This window comes from Vicia villosa, unplaced genomic scaffold (assembly GCF_029867415.1).
Source record: "Vicia villosa cultivar HV-30 ecotype Madison, WI unplaced genomic scaffold, Vvil1.0 ctg.001463F_1_1, whole genome shotgun sequence".
Lineage (NCBI taxonomy): Eukaryota > Viridiplantae > Streptophyta > Magnoliopsida > Fabales > Fabaceae > Vicia > Vicia villosa.
This window is the reverse complement of record NW_026705625.1, coordinates 248,540-275,868: the sequence shown is the minus strand read 5'-3', so window position 1 is coordinate 275,868 and position 27,329 is coordinate 248,540. Positions and strand designations below refer to the sequence as shown.

Sequence of the window (27,329 nt, the reverse complement as noted above, 5' to 3'; positions counted from 1 at the left end):
AACTTTTATGATAAAAATATAATAGTGTATTATATGTATGATTATATTCTTTATTAATTATTTTGTTAGTTTTATTTCATTTTTTTAAACATAAATTTTAATTAATATTGATATTGATATTTTACAACTAAATATTTTAAGACTTATTATTAAACTATCTCATTTATTATTAAACTTTTATGATAAAATATAACACACTATTATAAATATTTAATTTATTATTATTTTCTATATGGAAAGATATATTGTTTTGTATTAGTTTATAATCATATAAAAGTTACAATAATATTAGTATTGTTTTTAATTAAATTATTATGATAATATATATATATATATATATATATATATATATATATATATATATATATATATATATATATATATATATATATTAAACTAATAGATTTAAAAGATTTTTGAAAAAGAGTTAGTCTAGTCTATCGGAGTATTTTTAAGATTTTGTAATTGTTCTAATTAGTTCGACTTTCTTCATACAACTATATTAGCTTCACTACTAGAAATACTCAAATTTCCTGCGGATTTACCTGCAGATTTTAGCCAAATTTCCGCAGGAAACGCCTTTCCTGCGGATTTTCCTGCAGATTTACGTCCCCAGCTAAAACCTTCGTGGGTAATATTTTCGGCAGCAAGTTCCGCAGGTAAATCCGTAGGAAACTTCCGCAGGTAAATCCGCAGGAAATTTCCGCAGGTAATCCGCAGCAAACTAAAATCTGCAGGTAAATCCGCAGGTAATTTCTTTCTCAAATTAAAAAAAATTATAAACTTTTGAAACATTATAAAAATCTAAAATATTTTTATAATGTGACTATGTAATCATAATATAAAAATATAATTTAAAATATTTTGAATTATAGTACAAATTTATAGAACAAGTTACTATAAAATCTGCTACAAAGTTAGTCCCAATGGCTACATTTGTTTCAAGCCCATCAAGGCCGCAGTAATTCTATAATGAATCAACTAGTTAGGATAAGTGTTGTCTCCAAACTAATCAACAAAACATCATGTGCTATAATCCCAACCTCTTTGTCATCCAATCTGAAAGATTAGCTATCACAAAACCTGCAAACACCTGTATATCAACAAAAATGTTGAATAAGATCAATACAATGGACACGACACTGACACTGACACATAAACACCGGTGATAATTTAAGAACATGAAAGTGAATGAAAGTAAGCACATGTGTTTGTGTTGCGGTAGACATCAAACACGTTTTCAATCTAAAGTGTCAGTGTTACATATATACATTACGCTACAAATATAAACCATACCTGAGCTGAGCCAAGAATGTATAATGCTGAATAATGCCGGCCGTGGATTACCATATCAGCCAACATAGCAAGAGGAATAGTGAGTGACATGCCCAAAGTGGCCACGAGGGGAGTTGTCCATACAACACAGAGTGCCCTGGATTGTAAATCGAATAAAATCTAATGTAAGAATTTGCATAACTCTGTTGATGTGCATGCGCGCATAAATTAATCAAATTTATATCAAATACCAGAAGTAGTCTGAGAGAACACTTCCAACAAATCCATTTGCAAGAACCACTTCATCCATTTTGGCAGACTTGGGAATTGCAAACTTCGGTTCAATTCCTAAGGCCGACAACGGCCAGACTGAGCTGAAAAAAAAAGAAGAGAATTAGCAATCTCTTAATGTGCTGCAATATGTAAGAAATTATAAAATTGTTGAAATGTTGGTGACTTGTCAAAACACAAGAACCAAGCTAATGCATATGAAAATGATTGTGATCTTATATGGAACTGTTTGGACTGACTTATTTGAAATTATCTCCTAACATACACACTTATGAGACTGCTTGAAAGTTGATGACATGTCGAATATATCATTTGATGCTTAAGATAAAAACTCAGCATCTATACTTACATCTACAAGACGGGCTTTGCTAGCTTTGTCCTTCTCTTTCTCTGGAGCATGAAGCTCCACTTCTAGTTGCATTCTCTTCCTTTCAAGATTGTCAATTTCTTCTGGCTGACTATCAAGTTGAACTCTCACATTTGCACATGCCTCGTCGACTAAATCAATTGCCTTGTCAGGAAGATGATGCCCTTAACAAATACAAAACACAAACGTATACCATGTTAGCAAAGCCACAACCAAAATCATTTCTCACGCATTATAATAAGTGCACATGACAAGAGTAGTAAATAAAAGAGTTGCAACTTAAAATATCACTTCTGAAATGTAGCAGTAGCAGTATAAGAGTTAAATGAGCACTATGATGCCTTTAAAAGAAAATCAGAAATCACCTTCATAGTCCAAAGGTATGACTATAGCAATAAGAAGAGCAATTCTAACATCACTGGATCATACTCGAGATGATAACTAATCAAAATCGTCAAATAGCTGCTATAGCATAGCAGAATTTGAACAAACCGCTATTGCTCAACAACTTGGTACACAGTATTGTAAAAAATCGGCTATAGCATAGCGAAATGTGAACAAATCACTATTTTCTATAATCCACAGCCGACAAAATCCATAAAAATCCATTCACTCGGAATCAATTCTAGTCACCGCATAAACAACCACCAAACACACACTAAGACATCTTGCATGACCTAAGAAACTTAACAAAAGTTTCATCAACATGCTGAGTATTATCTCAGACGAAAAATCTAAATATCAATAAACATCAAGTAACAATTTGACAATTAATCAAGCATACCCTAAAAAAAGTGATTATTAACAAGATGCCATTTTACTTGTGCATTTGTTCAGTCAATGAAATTCAGAAAGAGAACGATGATTATTAACAAGATGAAGCCAGTCCAGACAAGAAACGAGAAAACAAAACTTACTTCCACTTTCTCGTTCAGCTTTTTCTGTAGATGCATAAACAATTTCAGCATCATCAGGTCTACGGTCAGCCTTCACAAGTGGAATTTTCTGAAAACAAATGATCATGGGAATTATTATGCATACAATTTACAAAGCTCAAAATTATTCAAGATGCTAAAAAATTATACCTTTCCAGATGCCTGTTCAAAAGCTCTAACCATCTCCAAAACTGATGTTCCCTTTCCTGTCCCCAAGTTATAAACCTCACAACCTATACACACACCATGAATATTAAAGACATCAAGTTTCAGAACAATAAATATATCACTTTACCACTGTCTCAAAATTTCAACAAATGTTAAGTATTAAGAAATAAGATAATGATAAGTTTGGAAAAATACCTATATCAGCTTCAAGTTTAAGTAATGCAACAATGTGCCCATCTGCTAAATCAACAACATGAATGTAATCCTGAACCTGTGAATAAAGGAAGAACCATCCAATAAGATACATGGTTAAGAAATCAAAGGTAAAACTTCAGAACCAGAAATACATTCATGCACCCAACAGAACAATCCAATGTTTTGTTTGATAACATACCCCAGTTCCATCAACTGTATTATAGTCATTTCCAAACACTGTCAGTGCAGGCCGTCTGCCAACAGCTACTTGCTGAATAAATGGCATGAGGTTGTTTGGAATTCCGCTAGGATCCTCCCCAATATAACCACTAGGGTGTGCACCAACTGGGTTGAAGTATCTCAATAATATTATTTTCCAATCTGGTTCAGCACGATGTACATCACGGCATATTTCTTCAATGGTAAGCTGAATGACAAACACCTCATCAGATATCATTGCAATATTCCAAGACAAACATTAAAGTAAAATTAATATCAAGATCTCTTGAAGGAATCCTCCTTAAATTATTCATCAACTTCAAAATGATATTTTGTACAAGAGATTTAAAGTCAAAACCAGTTTCACCATCCAACAAATTCTCTAAATAGTTTCTTATCATACCTTGGTTCATCCATATGGATTCGCTGCTGACAGAGGGAACTCTTTAGTACATGGAACCTCCTTTGGCCAACCATATACATTAGTATTTGGATTCATCCTAGTTGAAATATACCTAGGTGAGTTAGCTAGAGTTCTTGCAAGTTCAACTCTTTGAGCCTGACCTAAAGAGAGGTCAGTGCCAGATTTATCCATGAAAGAAGCATCCAGATCCGCCATTGTCAGCAAATTAGATACATGAAGGTTCAAGGTTCAAGGACTTCAGAGAGATCAAACAACTTCAAAAAAGAAAACGAAACAGTGTTATTATCATACCAAGAGAAAATATAAAACAACTCAAACAGCGTGAACTTCACGAATGGATCTCGAATCCAGAAATTACACAAACTCACCATCAAAATCAGCAAAGTGTGTAGATCAAGTGCATCGTTCGGTTGAAATTGTTCCGTTGAGATCACCACCGTCACGAATGGATTTTCAATGCTACACGATGGAGTTTTCGGCAACCACCGCGGATGCAACCGTCTCAACCACCGCCGGGAACAGTTTTGGAGGATCACTGGCTAGTTAGGGTTGTGATTCGGTAACTGAGATGAAACCAGAGCGTTGCGTGACTTGGAGGGGTGATTTCGTAAATTGGGAAAATTGGCCGGTGTCAAATTTCAGAACTAGATATTTTTCAATTCAGGGTTTTGCATTTAATATTTTTTTTTTACTAGTAAAGGACCCGTGCATTCGCACGGGTCACGCAAAGTCGATTTAAACAATAAATAAATATATAATAATGGTTAATAAATATATATAAAAGATACACAAATTAAAAATAAAAAACATTTGAAATTATAATTGTCAAATAAATATTAATTTAATCTAGTTAGAAATATATACTTTAGTAGAAAAAATAAATAAAATAATTAAGTAGTCATCTAGCCGTGCGTTTGCACACATCATACAATATAGTTATAATCTATCGTGAGTAGTCATCTACCCGTGGGTTCGCACGTATTGCACAATATTATAAATAAATATAATATATGTGATTATATTTATTTGATTGGGTAACAGGTACCAAACTTTTTTGTCCAAATTTTGTTTATTGTCACTCATACCCCTATCTTATTATAAGCATTTGAAATCTTTTTACTTATTTTAAATAAAAATTTCAATATATTTAATAGATTTATTTTTTTCAAAAATATCAGTTATAGGTTAATATGTACATATAAAAAATAAAGGAAATAATTAAGTATTTGTCTATCACAGTTGTAAATAAATATAATATAATGATGGTTAAAAATGTAAATAAAATATATACACATTAAGTAGCTTTGTCCCGTAGCTTTGTCCCGTCGAAAAATAAAGAAAATACTTAAGAAATCATTTACCCGTGCGTTCACACGGTTCATACAATGTCATTATAAATAGTAAATTAATATAATATAGTGATGGTTAAAAATGTATATAAAATACAAAAAGAATAACAATTTTTTTATATAAGAAATTATATATTCATCAATCATAATTGTCAGATGTTAAATGTAATTTTATAAGTAGTTTCGGTCAATCGAAAAATGTATGTTTTTCATAAGAAATTTATGTATTTATACATCATAATTGTATCATGTTTTTTTTTGTAAAAAAAAAAATTAATAGCAATTTTTTTAGTATAAATATTAAATTTATCATAAAAAATTGCTAACATTTTTTGATAATTGAAGTTTTTAATATCTTTTATTATACTTTAATAGTATCTTTAATTATAATTAATATATTATATATATTTTTAAAAATAACATAAAAAAATAAATAATGTTCATATATAAAACTATATTTAGTATTATTATATAGTATTATTGTTAGTAGTTTAGATTAATGAAGCAATTCTGACAATAAGTTAATTATTTAATTTATTGATCAATAAATAATTCATTAAAATATATAATTATTTGGTAATTATTTAATTATTTGATTTATTGATCAATAAATAATTCATTCAAATAAAAAAAATTAAACAACAACATTGATTATAATAAATAATAAAATTAAATGATTATATTGGCCGTTAAAAATTTATTCATTCTATAATTTTGATTATATAATTTTCTAGGTCTCCAATTATCTCAAGGTACTAAGGTACTTCAAGGTAGTAAGGTACTGTATGGAAGGTAGAGATAAATATATTCTAATTAAAAAAGATGATTAATATTTTATTGAAAAAATTAGTTATTTTGTTAATAAATAAATAATATTAAAAATATTCATTTCATTGATATAACTTCAAATATAAAAAATTAAACAACAACAATGATTATGATAAAATAATAAAATTAAATGATTAATATTGGACGAAGCTAACAAACTGTAGTGAATAAATAAATGTAGGTCAAACGAAACAATTATTAATAGTGGTTGTTTGCATATAATAATTGGTTGATATTGAATGGATGCTTGATAAGCAAGAGTATAACAATTTTTGAATAAAAGTTGAAAGGAAGGTGATTAATATGATTGCATATATAGAACCACAATGAAAGAGAATAGTGAAGTATTGTAAATACGAAAATTAAAAAAATTGGAACATAACACAATGTAGTTGGATTGAAAAATCGTTGAAGCATCTTGGAATTTGAAGATTTTACGGTAAAAGAGGTGTGTAGGTTTTCCAAGAAGTTGTGGAGGCAGGTCATAATGAATTTGGTTTTATCAATACGTTAATGAATGGTTTGCAATAAATAAAATTATTAAAATAGACTTTTTAGTAAAAGGTATAATAGGTTTTTTTAGTAAAACTTATAATAGGTAATTATGGTACTACCTCTTAATGATTACTTTGAACATAAATATACTATCTTAAAATTTAAGAAATTTTATATTATAGGCTTTTTATATATTTTACAACTAATATATTAGTTGACATAGTATATTTTTATTTGTAATTGAATTCGGGAAAAAAATAAAATTTATGTAATTGAAATGAATATTATAATTAAAAAATTATTTAATATTATATTAAATAATTATTTCTCTTAATTTTTTACAAATAAGATGGTTATTTTATAATAAAGAGTACGTTTTTAAAAAATGGACTCTCTCTTTTCATATATATTTTAGAATATTTTTTTTACAAATAAGATGGTTATTTCATAAATAGATTGTTTTATCATTTTTTTTAAAGATAAATTTTGTTTATTTAGGTCTCATTTACCATTACCCATAAATTTATTATGGGTATAATGAATTTATTACAATAAATATATTTATTATAATAAATATATTTACCATTACCCATATTAAAAGTAGACTAATATAATTTTATAATTAGTATTAAACAAAAACTATACTGACAAATGGAATAAAAAGATATGACACAAAAGAATCTCACTCTATTTAATACAAAATAAATATATCATTATTGGCCCCATATCACATAGATAAATAATATTATGATAGTAGTTATTATAATAGTAGATGAATAATTTCTTAAAAAACAGTAACAATTGCAAATATTAAAAAAGACTAATTAATTATTATCACCTAAAACTACATATTCCCAATGATATTTTCTTAAAATTTTCTATAAAATGAATTTAGCCTTGTTGATACAACTAATAATTACTTACAATTACCTATAAAATGAATTATTATCACCTAAACTCAATCACAACTAATTAAAAAAGACGATTAATTATTATCACCTACAACTAATACCTACCTCTATTGAGTCCTCTGAAGGGCATGAATTGATTTATTATAACAATCAATTAATAGATTTATTTTAAATGCTCTCATTTTTTGTGAGTATCATAGGTTATTATAATAGTAAATGTCATAGTTAAAAATAAATATATTTTCTTTTCTTAAATAAATATTATAATTATAATTATAATTACAATTACTAAAAGTTCAGATTTTAATTTGCATATATATATATATATATATATATATATATATATATATATATATATATATATATATATATATATATATATATATATATATATATATATATATATATATATATAGTATTAAGTTATTATGTCAAATTACAAATATTATTTTATAATTCATTAGTTATTATTATTATTATTGATGATGATCGATTTGATTATACCATGGTCTCAAAATTTTGTTGTATTGTAATTTAGAGAGTTGTGTTGAAAACATATTAACTTAAATATATTTAGTCTTCCTATCACAATATAGCCATAATAAATAAAAAATAAAATAAAGATAATAATAATTTGAAGGGTTGTGAATGTAAGAGAATGATTGCAAAATGGCGTTGGAATTGGTTTATGCACATGAAACGTGATGGTGAGCCGCCAAAAACGCATTGGAAGTGGAATAGTTCAACATTTTTTTTACTAATATTTTTTTCACGTGAATAACAAATGAGTGTATCAATTGTAATTGCCCTCATTAAATGTGATATTTCAAACTTCTCAATTATCAATAGTTATTGTATTTTATTATTTTGATTATTTTAGTTTAATTATTTAAAACTACTAATGGGAAATATAATAATTAAAATTGAGAATAATTATCTATAATCAACTAAATACAACTTCTAGATAATAACAAATTCTACATGTTTTCACATAGACAAATTATACACTTCAAAATAAAATAAGAAAATAAATAATAGTGAAAACTACTCAAGACAAAATTGAATTGAATAGTAAGAAATTAATCAATTGTATAAAAAATAATTATTAATTAAAATTATTAAAGTATTATTAATTAATAAATTAATAAAGTAAATTAAAATTATTAAAGTATTATAGGTAATGCATATCCAATTATGAAAGTCAAAACTACATGCAGTTTCCAATGAACTTATAGCATTATAGATGAAATTATGAAATTATTCTTACCAAGATCTTTTGGCTTAAGTGTTATATGTAGATTAAAGGATAACGCATGTGTGTTGGAAATTGTAAGCAATAGTTGTTTCATATGAATAGTAATAATAGTGCATGCAAAAGAAACGGCTGACACGTTTTTCCTAGGCTAGCCATACCATAGCATTACTGCATAAATCTCAATGTAATACCAAATCAACCAAATATCTTTAACCAACTTTGTAAGCAACATATCAATATAATTATTTAGAATGAATTGGAACGGCTGGAACTGGGAAAGGGAGGGAATTAACATGAAATTAGGACTTTATTAAATTAGAAATGCAAAAGAACTTAAATAGTCCAATATTTTCAATACAAAAAATTATAAGATAAAAAAACAGAAACAAAGATAGAATGACATAGTAGTGAAAATCATATATCTCACCAAAAAAATAAATAAACAATTAAATCATTCTACTTGTGTGTATATCAAACAGAGTAATGGAAAAAACAATCTGGAGTGATATAAACAAAAACCACAATGCTCCCCTCCTGATTCAAAAACTATTTTCTGTCAAAAAAAAATAATCAAGCCTTTAGCAAACACCACTATATAAAGTCCAACTCTTTCCTTAAAAAAAAAACCATAACTTTTTTAAACAATGTCTACGGAGGAAAAACATACGGGTAACAATCAATTTTGAAAAATATAAGTAATTTGGGAACTCAAAAATCTTATAAAAAATGTTAATTTAAAATAAAATAATATATATGTATTGGAAACAATAAAGTAGAAATAAATCAAATTATTAATTGAAATCAAATAGCTTAAATAGGGTGATATTTCATACATATATTATTAAACTCACATTAATACTAATTCAAATTACTCCAGGAGTAACTTACTCCAAGATTCAACTCAATTTGAATTAAGAATATTATTGTTGCAATAATTACATAATTGTGCAATATTAATTAATATTAATATATATTATTCACTTGAAATATATAATAGAAATAAATGTAATAATAATAGTAATAAAAATTCTTATATTAATATAAATAAAAATTCTATTTTTAAATTATTTAATTATGAAATTATATATGCAAAAATATATTATGCATCTATTTTCTTATAAATATTTAGTGCATACTAAAATAAATCAAATAAAAATAAATTTGAGTTTTTCATTAAAAAAAATTGTGTTTTCGATACATCATAATTGTCTCATGTTTTTGGTTGAAACAAATATTATATCAACTTTTAGTATAAATGTTACCATCTAAATTCACCTATTTAAAAAGCATATATTTCTTTTTAAATAATTTATTATTATCGTTTTTCATTTTATAAGTTATTTGTTTATTATTTTTGTATTTTATTAATATTTAAAAAAAATCAAAAATGGTAATGATTACTAAAAAAATCATAATAATTAATAGTTTATAAAAAAATTTAATGCTATTTACAACCTTTAAAGGTAGTGAAAACATGGCAATTATGCTACTTAGAAAGACACGGCACTACTATCATCCATTAAATATATGTATTCCAAAATTAAATACTATTAATAATAATAATAATCCATTTACATTAGAAAATGCAAAGAATCTTGATATCAATAATTACAGTTAATTTCGCTTACCAATGTAAAATTTGCAAATGAAATAATTTTTTTGGAACTTGATGAATACTATCTATTATTTGTTTCGGAAAAAACATGTTAAAGAAAATATTGAAAATATTCCAAAATTTAAATCAATTTGAATTAAGAAAATTAATGTTGTGATAATTACATAATCGCGCAATATTAATCACATGAAATTACATTTATATTACAAAAATAAACACAAAAAGTATAAGAATAAGCAATACTACATATTTTCACGAAACACCATTCTTTTATTTATTTATGTTTTTATGAAATCTCTATTAAAAATCACTTAAAATAATCAGAAATAATATCTTAATAAAAAAAGTATGAACTAATAACATGCTCTCATTTATGTGAAAACAAATAATTCCTCTTCTTTCAAAATCTTCCATCTTCCATTCCACCTGTATATTACTGTATATTAATACCTGTAAAAAAACAATAATAAAAAATTGACATGTTAAAGGAGTGAAAATAATGAAGATCTTTTATAAAAAAGATTAGAAAATAAAACATACTATAATTAAATAAAATGTAATTATACAATAAGAAAATTAAATTAATGAAAAAAAAAGTAGCATTGGTGCCATTTTAGATTATAGTGTGCCTGATTATATGCATTTAGATGGTTAAAGTACACTTCTTCTATCATTACACAGCAACATAGACAAAGTTTTTGCTTCTAATTTTTTATATCAAAAAGAATATCGGAAAAATGGTGTTTATTTGCTTTCTCTTACGCTAATTTATTTGTTTTTCCTCAAAAACTCCCAAAGCTTCCTTTCTCATCCCAAAATAACGCAATGCAAAAATAAATTTCTGCAAAATCAAAAACCAATCATCACGGTTACATTCTCCATTTTTTATGAAATCAAACCCAGAAATTTAAAGCTTGAATCAGTAATAAAAAAAATGAAAAGGGGAAAAACAGAAACCTTCATCGGCGACTTTAAACGGCGACAATGTTAGACCTGCGGATCTGGGCGGAAGGGATGTGCGACACGGTTGTAGACGGCGGCAGTTGATGTAGACTGAGCAACTTCTAAAAAATAAAATACCAAGAATTCATTATTATGAAAAATCAATAAAAAAAAAAAGCAGATTATTGATAAAAAAAAAGCTAGAGATGAAAAAATAATGAGGTAAAGGAAGATGAAAAGAAACCCTCTGTTTGATATAAAAGAGAGTTAGATATATTTGATTAAGAGAATGAATTTAAAGATGGAGGAAAGGAATTGGAAAGGGTTTTGGTTCAAATTCGTGATATTTCAAATGCTTGGAATATTGGAAGGAACTGTTGAAGAGAATGATAGACAACTTTGTTGAAGAGAATAAATTTATAGATGGAGAGAAAGAATTTGAAGAGACTGTAATGGGTTGTAATTTAGGGTTTGCAGGTTGAAATCAAAAGTCATAATATATAGAGATCATTGACAGAAAGTTACAGGGTTTTTCAGAAACCAAAGTTAAAAAGCTTGGAAGAGGTTTTACTGTATTCAAGAAAGTTTTCCACAATTCCAATACAAAGCTGTCACGACAGTATTAATGATGTAAAAGAAAATGGACAATTGAAAGGTTATTAAATGATGAAAAAATTTATTCATTAATGAAAATATTAAAGGAGATACAATTACCGCTATGTCCCCGAATATCACCTTCAAATTGGTGATTATAGGGATATTGAAAGAATTTCATATGTCATGTACTTTATTATATTAAAAGTAGATATTTTTTTTGGGTAAAAGCTTGACGACCCATGTTGATATTATTTTTTTCTTTATTTAAATATATTTTAAGCTTATCAAGACAACTTTATAGATAGCACATTCAAAACTTAAACAAAATATAGATTGATAACTTATCATCTAAGGTTTTTTTTAATTGATGACATAACAATATTTTATAATTATAGATTTTATTTTAATTGGTGACGTAACTAATATTTTATTACATAATTTGAAATACTATGTCAGTCTAATTTTGTAAAATAACTTAAAATAAACTTTTTTTTCTTCATATATTTGTTATGTAGTATATAGTACTTGTTCAAATTAAAAATTTGTTGATAAAAAGTGTATAAGATACGTCACCAATTTAAAGAAAAAATTATTATTATTTATTGTATTTAGAGAAAAAATATATAAAATTCATGTGTTTATTTTTTATAATTTTTTAATTTTAATTTTTCAAAATTTTCATACCTATTATTTTTTTAGTTTTTTAATTTTATTTTTTAAAAACTATCGTACCTATTATTAAAATATAAGTTGAAGAATTAAATAAATATATATCAAAATTTGCATACCATTTATTTATTTTATTAAAAATTAAAATTAACTAAAATAAATTATAAAAATAATTAACAACATAGAAAAAATTAGGATTAAAAATTAAAATTAAACAAAATAAAAAAATCATTAAAATAGAAAAAATATTGATTAATATTTTTTTTATAAATTTAAATAATGAAGTATGTAAAATCCGCAGGTAATTTCGCAGGAAATTTACTTGCGAAATTACCTGCGGAACTTGTATTTATTAAAGTAGATATTCGCAGGAAAATCCGCAGGAACTGTTCCTGCGAATTTACCTGCGGATTATATATTTTTGGTAGATATTTTGTTTAATATATATATTCCGCAGCAAAATCCGCAGGTATTCCTGCAGAATTTGCTGCCAATGCTGAATCTGCAGGAAGTTTATTTTATTTAATAAAATCCCAGGAAAATCCGCAGGTAAACCTGCGGAATTATTTCCGCAGCAAATTCCGCAGGTAATACGTGTATTTCTAGTAGTGCTCTAATAAAATCTTAAAGTATTTAGCGCATTGTCTCAAAATATAAAAAGTCTCATAACTTTAAGAATATATATAAAATATAAATTTTAAACACATGTTTCTTTTTCAGTATAAATTGACATACGATTACAATTACAATAATTTTTAATTAGAATATGATATTTTTTATGTTAGTTACACGGATAAAGGACTAATTTTGATCTTGATATTATTTATAATTTAAATAGATGATGTTTTTTTTTTTAAAAATTATTTTTTATTAGAGGTCTATTTTTATTACTTGCCCTGGGCCTCTAAAATGTCAGGACCGGCCATACTTCATGGCATGATTCATAAGTTCAACTCCCTATAATTTGTACAATTTTGTGTATCTCGTTGTTCTTATATATCAAAATTAATGTGTTTCTTCTTCATTCATCTAACATTTTCTTTAACCTCATAAATTTGTTTAAAAAATTGATTAGTCAGTTAATGCCTCTATTTCCAAAAAAAAAAAAACACTTTGATATGTATGTCGTTTGGCCCAATCGCTTTGCTATTACTCATTCGATGATAGCAGTTATAGTTTACATCATCTTCTCTAATGACTTGCAAGTTATAATCTGGTAAGATTTCATATCCATCATCATTAAATAAAGGGTTAATATATATTTCCCCCTATATTCATCCTTAAAATTTCAAGATTCCCTTGTTTTGATCCTCTTAAAACCCAATCACCAAAATCTTTAACGTGACAGTATTTTTTTATTTTTTTAGTGACACAGATGGCCTAGTTGAGCCTAAGACTTTTTCCTATCAACTACAAACCCCTATCTGTCAGGCTAGCTATTTTTGTTTGAAAGATAATATCTCAAAATAAATTTATAACAGGCTTTCATCATCTTCATTTGTAACACCCGGGGCCGAAGAAGGCGAGGGGTGGTTGCACCGTATGTAACACTCGAGACCGAATATGGCAAGGAGTGGTCACCACATCGGAATGAGAGGGATCCTTAGACCGTGCAGGTATGCGACTGCATGGTTGAAGGAAAGCTTATAAGAATTGATGGGTACTACCTATACCAACAAGATGCATCTTCTTTTCGGTAGCCCGTTCCATAAGAACTCCATAGTTAAACGTGTTTGACTTGGAGCAATTCTGGGATGGTGATCTTATGGGAAGTTTCTCGGAAAGCGTGCGAGTGAGGACAAATCATGTTGAGAAGACCCGTGTTGGTTTGTGGGGTCATTCGATCATCCCGAAAGCAGTCTGGAGCGTTACAAATGGTATTGGAGCCAGACCTCTCCCTGTACGATGTGGTTCGAGGATGAACCATGCGGAAGCTGGTGGGCATGTAACACCCGAGGCCGAAGAAGGCGATGGGTGGTTGCACCGCATGTAACACTCGGGGTCGAATATGGAAAGGAGTGGTTACCACATCAGAATGAGAGGGATCCTTAGGCCGTGCAGGTATGAGACTGCATGGTTGAAGGAAAGCTTATAAGGATTGATGGGTACTACCTATACCAACAAGATGCATCTTCTTTTCGGTAGTCCGTTTCATAAGAACTCCACATTTCACATACATATCAACCAAAGCATTCCCAACGAAGACATCATCAACCAATCCAGTTTTAACACCAAATTAAAGCAATGAAAATGTTTCCCATGTAACCCCAAACCAATAAAAACACAAACATGAAGTATATTAACAACACCAACAACATCAAGCAGCATCAAGCAACAACCCATAACACACTACAACTTTTGGAATAAAACAAAGCAAATAAGCTGACACAATCAAATTCCACGACACTAAATCACAAATCCCTCTATGACACAATTCATCAAACACCTTATGTGTGTGATTAAGCACATTGCATTTACCATACATCAAAACAACTATATTAGAAACAAATACATTAGAATTAAACCCAATCGTAATACGAAAGCAAGAATTGAACCACCGAGTAGTTTAAGATATGATAGTGTACGATGCATTATTGCTGAAGTAGTTTTGATTGGGTTAAGGTTTTGCATTATTGTTTTATAATTTTTTATGTTTTAATGGTGGAACGATTTAAGAGGTGATGATGGGTATTGATAAGTAGTGTGTAACACCCACATATAATACATGTCTAGACTATATATTATCCATAGTGTAATTGATAACGAAATTACATAAGAGCCTATTAGTAACATTATATGTATACATGTTCATAAGAATAATGTTCATAACAAAATTACATAATTGGCACAATATATATAAAGGCGCCTAAATCAAAAGCTAAGATCTAGATCATCATCTAGATAATCACAAAATATATATGTACACAACGGAAGAAACGCCATCCAAAACATCAAGCCCCCTAGAGTGATCAAGCAAGGTTTCCCTTGCCTTTCACCTGCAAAGAACTTCCTGAAAAGCAACAACAATAATGGGGTGGGATAAAAATCTCAGTGGATTCCCTATCTTATGGGTCCACTCGACTCTACAATATTTTTAACCGATTCCTAGCTTAAGTAATACAAATAGAATAAATACTTAAGCATCTAAAATAGGGGACTCACGCATTGCATGTGAACATGTACACTTGAGTTCACCAACTCAAATCAATCACTATTCTGAAACCATACCAAGGAATCTTTCCTCGGCCAACCCTACGTCTAGGATTATCGACATGGGTTACGAATCCTTATATCATGCTTCAAATTTCTTATGGATTTTGAAATCTCAATGGGACTCAAATTCACTTAAAAAATCGTAGCTCCATATGGGACTCAAACTCATTTCAAGCCTTTTCCTCGTATGGGACTCCAACCCACTTTAAGATCCACATCTTATATGGGACTCTAACCCATTTGGTTGCAATATGGGACTCTAACCCGTTTTGTTGAACATATGGGACTCTAACCCATTTGGTTGAACATATGGGACTCTGTTATACCCCAAAATTTGCCCGCATCTTTTTTCAAGAAAACTTCAATCTAAAAAATTAAGAGCTTCATATAATCTTGGATTTTTATTCCATAAATATCCTGATTTATGAATACTTGGTTTTTAGAGTTTTTCTTATACGGTATTTTGACTCGCTGTTGAATTTATTCTTACACAAACGCCAAGTACTGTTTATTACTTCACACACGCTATTTATTTGAGATTTATTTACAGATAAATAGTACTGACGCAATTGGTACAGAACTAAATCTTTTTGCAGGCACAAAGTCCGGGGATTCAGACTGTACTGGTAACAAGTAAATTATTGCTAACTTTTGTTTCCCACTAATTTTTGTACTATATTCTATTATTTTCAAAATCTTTTTCTTTCTCTTTCTTTCAAAATCAAATCCTAACTTTACTCTATACATCTCTTTTTTCAAAACCCTACCATACACTTTCTTTCAAATCCTATTTCCACTCAAATTCTCCTTTTTTGTACGGAATCACTTCATTCCCCAACGTCTCTATCCTTCTTTTCATTCTATAAATACCTCTCATTTTTTTCATAAAATCTCACATCAAATTCTAACTCATCTCTCAAATTTCTACTTCATATTCATTCTCTCTTCTTCCCCGGCAAAATGACGAAGCGGATGGAAACATGTTTTCTTATGGTCATCACCGTCGTGGTGGTAATCATGTCCTTCTTCTGTCTGCATAGTCCTGAAAAATGCAGACCTGGGATGTTTACACTCCCAATCATCTATATGTTACTATTTATAGCATGGGTTATTAATCGTCATTCTTAAAGTTTGTCGTATCTTTTAATAACGTACCGTTTACTCGTCGTACTGTTCATTATAGTATGTAATATTTGTACTGTCAGTATTAAATGTCGTACTATCTGTTGTACTGTAGTTTAATTATCCAGATAATATTTTGTGTGTTTTTTGCCAGTTAAATATTTATTTTTCTGTGCATTAAATGTTTTTCAGAGTTATCGTCGGTAATTTTGCTCGCATACAGTGTATATTATTTATTTATTATGTCTGTGTTTTTCTAACAACTCATGTAAATAAATTTTCACCATTAACACAACAAAAAAAAACAAAAAGAAAATTAATTAACTTTAACTGTTGAATTTTCACCTTAACTGCTTCATTAATACTCGGACAGCCAGTTGACAGTCAAAACCGCTGACAGTGCAATTCTCCGTGTTTTGTACCATCAATCAAATCAATCTTTTGCATTTCAAAATTCCAAGATTTTTGTTCTAGAAGTCTTCTGAATATCACATGATTAGCAGAGACTCAACACTGCACAAAAATCAGGTACGCTTAACTGTCTCCAACACAAACAGTCCCTAACTAGGGTTTCTTGTTTTTTTTCAGGAGAACAAGTTTTTGAGACCTCAAATGGATTTCATGGACCTCCATATATCTCAAAGTACCACCATACAAATTTTCAAACTTCAATTCACTCAGACACGCAGTCAGCAGCTCAAACAGTCAACAGACGACCCGGTTGACCAAAAAGTCAACAAACAGTCAAAAATGAAATTTTTTGTCAACATCCATATTTTGTCAAAAGATTCATCATTTGACTAGTGGTTGATCAAAATTCATCAAGGAAAGATCAAAAATCAACAAAACCCTAAGTTTCAAAATTAGGGTTTTCTCCTAAAAAGTCAACTGAACTTTGACTGGTCATAACTCTCTCATCCTTCATCCAAAAAATTCAAACCAAAGCTCATTTTGAAGGAAATTCAATTATCTTTCAAATGCAATTGGTCCCATGATCATTAGATTCACCATTTGAAAAATATGAATCAAGACATTACAGGTCATTTTCAAAGTCAACAAAAAGTCACTTTTTTCAAAAGGACACACAAGGAGCATGGAAAATCATTTTGATATGAAACCAAAGACATTGGTTAGAGGACTCTTTGAGGTTTCCAAAAAGTACAAGAACTCTTTCATATGATAAAAATTGAGGGATTTATGCCTTGTTGAAGTTGGCTAAATTTTGGGAAAATGCATGAAATCAACATTGATCAAAAATGTTTTTCTTCCAAATGAGACCCAATTTCCATGATCCAAACATGTTTCCCATAATGTGAAGGGCCTCCCACGACCAAGCCAAGGCCCATAGCATTTTTTATTTCTTTTTTTGATTTAATTTTATCCCATTTAAGATTAAATTAAAAAAAGGAAAATGGAGGGATAATATGTAGCTTAGTTTCTAAGCATGAGTCATCAAAGAACATTCAAAGCTCTGCAGTAAGAGAAGTACAGCAGGCCTAAGAGCAAGAGGTGTGGAAAAATCAAGCCATGGTTGCTTGAATTCAAAGCTACATATATTAAAAAATTTCCAAAATTCAACAAAAGCACTTAATGCTTTTAGCTTAGTTTTGAAGCACTTCATTGCTTATATAATGGCTAGAACACTTCAGTAAAAAAGGACACGCGAATTCAGAACCCAAGTCTTGCTTGTATCACTCTTAAATTCAATTGAAATTTTCCAAGAAATTTGAAATTCGAATTTTCAGTTTAAGCCATTTGTAATTCAAACTAAACACTCAAATACAATCCTCAAGCATCATTGAATATATTCCAATCAGTTTCAAGCTTTGAAATTCAAAGAATCAAGCACTACACCTCACGGTTTGCTCGAACTAAAACTTACAAAAATCTCATTATACTTGCATGTTTAACAAGATGTAGACTCATATTTAAGTTTAGTTTGGTGTTCTGATCATTTCTGGAAGTTTAATTGAAGTTTGAACACGTATCCACGAAAATACCATTTTAGGGTTCTTGAACTCTATTTTAGGGTTTTTCGTTAGAGGCAAAATTAGACAAAATTAAGGGCATGGTTGAATTCAGTGAATCAGTACAAATCAAATGAACAGGTCGCGAAAAATTTCTGTACACGTTTACCCCTATTCGTTATTTTGCAGGATTGATGCTCACATATTACAGCGCTTTTGAAAACAAACGCTGTTAAAAGAGGAGTCTGGAGGTTGAAGATGAAGACGTGGCTTGCCCTGGTTGGTTGGTTTGCGCGCGCGTGTGTTTTAAAACTCAGACCAATCACATGCGTTGCTTTCCACTATCATATCATGAGCTCTATGATCTCAGCCATTAGATTTCATTAACTCAAGATCCAACGCTCTAGCCTTGCCAGTCCATGCTATAGACTCTATTATCCACCACACCTGATCATTGTTTATATATTTTCTATTTTATTTTATTTTATTTACAAAATTAATTTAAAATAGTTTCAAAAATCAAAAAAATATAATAAAAATATTTTTAGGCTTCTAAAATAATCTATTATTTTTTGACATAAAATATTTTATTTTTTCTTAAATATTAAAATATTTTGTATAATTAATTAGTATATATTTATATATTTACTTTTTAATTATTTTAACTAATCAAAAAATCATTAAAAAATTGTTCTTTATATTAAATATAGTATATATATTATAAGCTAATTTTGTACATATTTAGGATAATTTTCTCTTTAAGTTTTAATTATTTGTGTAATTATTTGTATAATTATATGATTATTTAACTTAATAATTTCAAAATCCATTTCAAAAAATCCAAAAAAAATTAGTTTTATTTTAAAATTAATTGACAATCAATATGGCATATTTCAAATATAATTTTTAGGTTTAAATTTTATTTCTACTTTTTTCCTCATTTTACTTAAATTAATCATGCATTAATTCTAATTAAAATCAATCATCAAAAATCCAAAAATATTTCTTTTATTTTTCTTGCAATTTAAATTCTTAGATCAAGTGTATAGGTTGTCAAATTCATGTAAATAGCGTAGTTTACATTTCCCGCACAATCGATGTAATAGCGTAGATTTACTTTCCGCATTTTACATTTCCGCATTTTAATTTCTAGCACATATAAAATTGCGTGTATGTCAAAGATAAAAATTGAAGCGTTAGGTCACTAACTTCAAAGATAAAATATCTGAATCAGAACACAATCACACTTGCACCTCTTAGGGTAATCCCTCTTTTACTCTTTTCAAAATCAAAATTAAATTCTACTGTTTCAAATGCAAAATCGAACTTTCGTTTACATCCGGTGAAGGAGAATTTTCTAAAGGAAATAGGAAAAGACCTTATAACTTAGGGTAGACCTCCTAATTTGCTTGCTCAAATCAAAACAAACAAATGTCTCATATACCGTTGTTTTTCAAAATAAAACTTTTAAAAAAAAGACAATACTTGGTATATATCCAAACAAGGATCATTACGAAGTTAACGTTCTTTTTTTCAAAACATCTTTCGAAAGATAAAACACTTTGTATACATCCGCACAAGGATCATTACAAAGTCAATTTGCAAAAGTATTTGAAACCACATACAAGCATGTCAAGGCAAGAGAAAAGTGATTCAAAACAAGTGAGCTAAGCAAATTAAAGAGCCCATGGATAACCATGGATACAAAGGGTGCTAATACCTTCCCTTTGTATAACCTACCCCCTTACCCAGAATTTCTTAAAGGTCTTTTTCTGTTTCTTTTATAAACCTTTCCTTAGTTGGATAAAATAAAAGTCGGTGGCGACTCTCTGATTTTCAAAAACACAAAAGCAAAAAGAGAAGAGTGTCAGTTCGTGTATCTCTCACACGAGAGGTACGGTAAAAAACCGAGGGCATGACAGAACTGGCGACTCTGCTGGGGAAATAATACTTTCTAAAAACAAAATGTTTTCAAAAGGGGTTACCTTTAGAGTTTATATCACTTCGATGTTTTCAATTGCTTGATTTGATTGCTCTATTTTTCAAAGGTTTGTTTGGGTATTTTGATTGTGTGAAAGATTCTAACCCGAATCTCGAGATACCTTAAGTATGTGACAATAGACCAAGGAAACTGTACGACATGTACCGATACGGTTGATCTGGTAGTCACCGTTAGTGTGACACTTTGGTTTATACTGATGTCCCTTGAAAACGATCAAGGAGTATGTTAGGCTTCCGAAATGTCATTAAACACTAATTTGTCTTAGAACCTTTAGTTGAACTTGACTTGTGGCCTATTAAGTGGCTAGCTTTGAAATTGATCGAAGTTAGTTATCCTCGAGGAATGTTTTGATCGGCCGTCCGAGCGCCGTATTAAGATGTTGTCTCCAAGGATCATAGAACCCGAATACTATTCTAGGACAGGTTTTAACCAACTCAACTTCAGAGGGGAGGGTATCACCTATGAACTTCATGCAAACCTTTAAACCTAAGGCTATTGTTTGATTTGTTTTTGTGTGCCACATGTTTGACATCATAACATCATAAGCATCATAAGCATATCATTTTTCTCACTAATCATTTCAAGGATCGAAGAGTTTACCTTTGTTCTGTTATTGCAGGTAATGGCTCCCGCTACCAGATATTACATCCGAATCAACATCTTAACAATACCATCTGAACTAAAGGACTTAATATCAGAATTTCCCAGGAATGCTCAATTCACCGAAAAGCACGGTCACCTACTCCATTTGGTTACCTCAAAATTTGAAGAAGACATGATACGGGTCCTGTTCCAGTTCTTTGATCCCGAACATCATTGTTTTACATTTCCTGATTACCAGTTGGTGCCCACCTTGGAAGAGTTTTCTGAACTAATTGGATTACCTGTTCGAGATCAATTACCTTTCACTGGTTTAGAAAAGATTCCAAAACCTGAAATCATTGCTATTGCCTTACACTTGCGAAAGTCAGAAATCGAGTCCAATTAGGAAACAAAGAGTGGAATCCAGGGTTTGCTTGCTAAATTCTTAATGGAAAAAGCTCGATTACTACTAAAAAACAAAAGTTACCCAGCTTTTGAGGAGGTTGTGGCTCTTTTGATCTATGGGTTGGTTTTATTCCCTAATCCCGACCAGTTCATAAGTGTGCACATTATCAACCTTTTCTTAACCCGTAACCCGGTACCAACCTTGCTGGGAGACATTCTACATTCTCTACACACTCGTACCATGAAGAAACGAGGAACTCTTATGTGCTGTGTACCACTACTAGCTAGATGGTTTACATTACACCTTCCCCGATCAGTGTTGAGAAATGAACAAAGGATGCAATGGTCTCGCAGGATTATGTCTTTGTCTCATTCAGATATCCGGTGGAACAACTTCTTTCAGAGAGACATTACTATCATTGACCATTGTGGAGAGTACCCTAATGTGCCACTCCTTGGCATCAAAGGAGGCATCACTTACAACCCCTCTTTAGCTTTGCGCCAATTCGGATATGCACGAAGAAACGGTCCTCATGACATGATTATCCGTGGCATTGTGTTTGATTACGAGGATGATTCCCACAGACATCGACGAAGGTTTATACATACATGGGGCAGTGTCTATAGAATAGAAAGCAAAACTTTAGGGCAATGGAATTCTATTCCTATGGAACCTTACCTCAGATGGGTGCGTACTCATGCTCAGAAGTTCATCATGCCATATCCCGCTATTCTACCTGTGACTATTGAGCCAGAAGTTAAAGGAGACGAACCTCGAGTTATTCTACATCCGGATATGCCAACTGACCTGGAAGAGTTGCAGAAATCTTGGGTTCAACTAAAAGAGGAAAGAGACACCTTCAAAGCACACTGTCAAGACTATGAGAGGAAAGTATTGGAGCTCACCGGACAACTCCAAGAAGAACAGCAGATCAACACATTCCTGGGTGCAAAGAGAAAGCGTCCATGGGAGACCTGACGGATCCTTCATTTTCTTTATTTTCTGTTTTGTAAGCCCAAAAGAGGCAAAGAAAAAAAGAAAGAAAAAAAAAGAAATAAATTGTTTAACTAATAAATGTTTGTTTCTCCTTTGTTTTAAACAAATCTAAATTCCAAGATCCTTGAAAACATTGCATATGCATTTCATTCATAAACATTGCATAACAGGTTCACATGATGGGTTTCTCATCTCCTCGCTGTTTATTTCAGTTAGAAGAGATGGAATCCGAAACAAGCATCAAGAATCTCAAAGCACAGAACGCCCAAGTTCAGGTAGCAATTCTGGAGCTAGCAAAGGGGCAACAGGAACTGAAAGCCCTGATAATCAAGAAGAAAAAGAAGCCCAAAGGATCTGTAGGCTTGAGTCACCTGAAAAGGAAGATCAAAATCCCAGTCAAAAATTCCAAAAAGCCACCGATCCCTGAAATAGTCGGTGATGGTGAACAAGGAGACAATCATAGCAACCAGGGTTCTGCCAAACCCTCTCTCTCTTCTAATGAAGAAGATTATCATTCTGAAGACGAACAGGATGATGACAAATACCAGCAGTTGGAAGAATGCATGAAAGCTATGGAGATACAAAAAATACCTCGTTTAGATTTCAATGATTTGGGACTCGTCTCAGATGTTGTTATCCCTCCAAAATTCAAAGTTCCTGTCTTTGCAAAGTATGATGGAGTTTCTTGCCCAAAACTACATCTGAGGTCCTATGTAAGGAAGATATTACCTCATACAGCAGATAACAAATTATGGATTCATTTCTTCCAAGAAAGTCTGCCGGGTACACAACTCGAGTGGTACTACCAACTGAAAAGTACAAAAGTTCATAGCTGCTGCTTTTTACAAACAGTATCAATACAATGCTGACCTTGCACCAACCCGTACTCAACTAAGGGCATGTCTATGGCACCAAAAGAAAGTTTCAAAGGATATGCACAAAAGTGGAGAGATCTGGCTGGAAGGGTTCAACCACCCTTATCTGATCGCGAGCTGGTCGACATGTTCATGGGCACTTTAACTGGCCCTTTCTATAGCCATTTGCTGGGAAGCTCATCATCCGGTTTCACTGACCTGATATTGACTGGAGAGCGTGTCGAAAGCGGCATTCAAAATGGAAAAATTCAAATAGGCTCTTCCTCTAGTACTACAAAAAGGCCCATCAGTGGGAGAAATGAAGTCAATACAATGCATAGTCAGAAAGGTCGCAAAAATGAGCAGCACCAATCTGTAGGGGCAGTTCTGATCTCCGCATCTGCACCTCAAAAAGATCAACCGCCAAAATATACGCATCGACCAGATGCACCAAGAAGAAATTTCACCAGAATCAATATGCCAATCTCTCAAGCATTGCAGCATTTGTTAAAAGCAGATCTGATCACATTAAAAGACCCTCCAAAAAATGTCAACACTTCGTCTCCGAGTTATCGCCCCGATGCAACATGTGCGTATCACTCTAACTGTCCAGGACATGACGCAGATCACTGTTGGGCCCTGAAAAATAAAATACAAGACATGATAGATGCTGGGGAAATTGAGTTCGATCCTCCAGAAACTCCAAATGTCATCACTGCATCTATGCCGAAGCACGACAAAACCGTTAACGCTATCATAGACACTGTTTACATCTATGATGTGAGAGAATTGTCAACTCCACTCCTTGAAGTCAAAAGAAAGCTAATCTGCGCTGGTTACTTTCCAGGTTGTGACCCTGATTGCTTTTATTGCGCACACCTACCCAATGGTTGTGAAAATCTGAGAATGGGAATTCAAAAGTGGATGGATCACCGTATCATTATGTTTGAGAGGCTGTCGCACGCTCGCGAAAAATGAACAAAGTCGCCACCAATATATTTATCCCATAAGGGAAAGGAATATCAGAAAACCTAACAAAGGAAGGAACAGGGTCTTGCGACCAGAGAATCAAGGTACGGGAGTCGGTTACGCGAGGGGAAGGTATTAGCACCCCTCGCGCCCATCGTACCCGATGGTATCCACCTATGTTTGTTTCTATCTAAAGGGTGTGTACTATGTCTAAACCTAAATGCGAATGAATGCAAAAGAAATACGGGGAAAAGAAGGAATATTTACAAGTGTGCTCGTTCAAGCCCCGCGACTTGATGCCTACGTATCCTTTTCAGGAATCAGAGCGCCGTAGTTCGGCTCCATAGTTTCTGTTTGTTTTTGTGTTTTTTAGCTGGGCGGAGTTAACGCTCGCGCTCTTGCATAAGGGATCGACCTAGGATGCAATAGAGCGGAGATAACAATGCCCTTAAGAAAGGAGAGAAGAGAGTGAGTTTGAGTGTTTCGAGGAAATCCCTTAAGCAAGGGAAACTCGAGTTACTCTTTGGTTTGTGTTTTTTAGAAGTTGGGAACTTACGCCTGAATGGCACCCTTAAGCAAGGGAGATCCAAGCACTCGAACATTCCCTTAAGCAAGGGACGTTCAAGCTTCCATTCCCTTTTTAAGAATTTTCACTTTGATTATTAATGTTTTAAGTATTTTCTTTGTATTTTTTATGGGGAATTTATTTTGATATTTATTAGATGTTTTGATGTTGTAAAAGAAAAAGGATGAAAAAGTGGGGGACTAGCCTAACTTCTAAACCTAATGTTATCATGGTTTCTACCTAAGGTTAGGAATAGAAGAACATGGAAATTAAAGTCACATCATGAGCAAAATTGAGTAAGGATACAATGGTACAAAATTATACACAAGCATGAAGTAGCAAGTCAAAAGCATAGTGCAAAAATGAATTAAAAATACTACTATTTTTATTGATTTTTAAGGGAGGATTTGAATTACAAGTCAAGTAAGAAGACTAAAAGAAAATAGCCTAAAACTACTATTCTTTTTCTTGAGGTTTTTATGTCATTTTTATTATCAAACAAAAATCAATGATTCTACATGTTATCGCTATCAAAAAATCTAACAAAAGTTAAGGGATTTTCATCATGTTTTTATCATCTAAAAAAAGGTAGTGAAAAAGCTAAGTAAAAAATCAAAAAAAAAAAAAACTATCAATTATATGTGAGTCAGGGGGTGTATGATGATTTTAATGGTGTAGAAAGCATGGGCGCAGGCCTGGTCCAGAGTTGGCCCAAGGAGGTTTTTATTTCAGATTTTTTGGCCAAAAACATGGTGTGCATGGGCTCTAAGGGGGGTGAGAGCTGAAATTCGGCCCAGGGATGATTTTGTGTACATGATCCAATGGACTCATTATCAGATTATCATTTTATTACCATTATTATTATTGATTCAAAAATAAAACCAAAAATAAAATGATTAATAAAAGACGAAAAAAGAAAATTAGATTGGGAATTAGGGTTGTTACTTGTTTGCGTCGATTCAACTCTTCTTCTTCTTCGCAGCGGCGACGATCGGAAAACTCTCACCTCCGATTCTCAACCATCACGACGGTAGCGCTCTCGTCCAGTTCTCTTCTCCGTTCGTCTCTGTTTGCCCTCGTCTCTCAGACGATGCTTCTTCTTTTTTCCTTTCGCGTGTGGTTATTGCTGTGAATCGCGAACAGATAAATGGCGACTCGATCGCGAGATGATGATGATGAACATGGTAGTTCTCGCGGTTCTGAAGCTATGCACGTATTGAAGTTACTCAGTGAAGACGATTGACGCTTGAAGGAGAGGGAGCAATTGAACCATGCTGATTATCGAAACTTGAAGGCGACGACTCAGTTGTGGATTAGATGATGATGACGAAATTGTGTGCTACTGTTGAAGATCGAATCAAAGAGAGAGCGATGACGACGAAGATGACAATGTTGATTAAAGCTATAGCGAATTCGAAGGTGTCGGTGACGCGAAATTGAAGTAAGTGTTAACGTCAATCCTTTATCTCCCCTATCTAATTCACATTTCTTCTTCTTCTTAATTTCTGTGGATGAGGCGTTACTGTATGTGATGATGCCGAGTCGAAGGTGATGATAGATGACGAAGATGCTGCGTTCTTGATGAATTTGCAGTGGATTCGGTGATGGTTTATTGATGGAGATCGAAGCGTGAATTGAATGGTTGAAGCTGAACGAATCAGGAGAATGGTGATTGTGGAGAAGGTGAGATAGTGATTGAGGAAGAGGTTTGAAGATGAATGAAAAATGTGTAGCAGAGAGAGTTCAGAGAGATTGTGAATGGAGAAGGTGATGGTGAAGGGTAGGAATGAGCGTGTAGTTTGAAATATGGAGGGAAGTCTTGTTATATAGGTTGAGGGAGGAGGATTGATGGCCTTTGGATCGGGATTCTGTTAGGGATTTTGGAGGGTGGAGATTGATTCGGTTACAGTTAGTTTTGATTCTGTTTTGGTTGTTAGGAGTTGATAACTGTTATGGTTACTTAGTTAGGAATCAGGTTTTGAAAGTGAAGGGTGAGGGGGAAAGTTAGTTAGAGGGTATAAACTGTTGGTGAATGTTAATTGGTTATGAGACTGTTAGGAGGGATTAGTAATTCTGTTGAAGGTGGTTATGTGACAGTTAGGAGAAGTTAGTGTTCGG

At 31.4% G+C, this 27,329-nt stretch overlaps 1 protein-coding gene and 1 pseudogene across 1 annotated transcript; both read right to left on the bottom strand.

Moving 5' to 3' along the window:
• Nucleotides 1–960: 960 nt before the first annotated feature.
• Nucleotides 961–2,116, bottom strand: LOC131635294 (uncharacterized transporter C405.03c-like). The gene is made up of 4 exons (XM_058905908.1): nt 1,916–2,116; nt 1,527–1,649; nt 1,297–1,432; nt 961–1,093 (listed from the first exon to the last, which is right to left on the bottom strand). The coding sequence occupies exons 2-4, from the start codon at nt 1,583–1,585 to the stop codon at nt 1,031–1,033; spliced, it is 258 nt and encodes an 85-aa protein (XP_058761891.1). The 5' UTR covers nt 1,586–1,649; nt 1,916–2,116; the 3' UTR covers nt 961–1,030.
• A 637-nt stretch (nt 2,117–2,753) lies between these two features.
• Nucleotides 2,754–4,128, bottom strand: LOC131635289 (UDP-glucose 4-epimerase GEPI48-like; annotated as a pseudogene).
• Nucleotides 4,129–27,329: the final 23,201 nt, after the last annotated feature.

Coding starts and splice junctions, on each gene's coding strand:
- LOC131635294 (XM_058905908.1), bottom strand. CDS start 1,585: ATGGATGAAGTGGTTCTTGCAAATGGATTTGTTGGAAGTGTTCTCTCA. Junction 1,433..1,526: donor GTTCTCTCAGACTACTTCTG/GTATTTGATATA, acceptor TTTACAATCCAG/GGCACTCTGTGTTGTATGGA. Junction 1,094..1,296: donor ACATTCTTGGCTCAGCTCAG/GTATGGTTTATA, acceptor GTTGATATACAG/GTGTTTGCAGGTTTTGTGAT.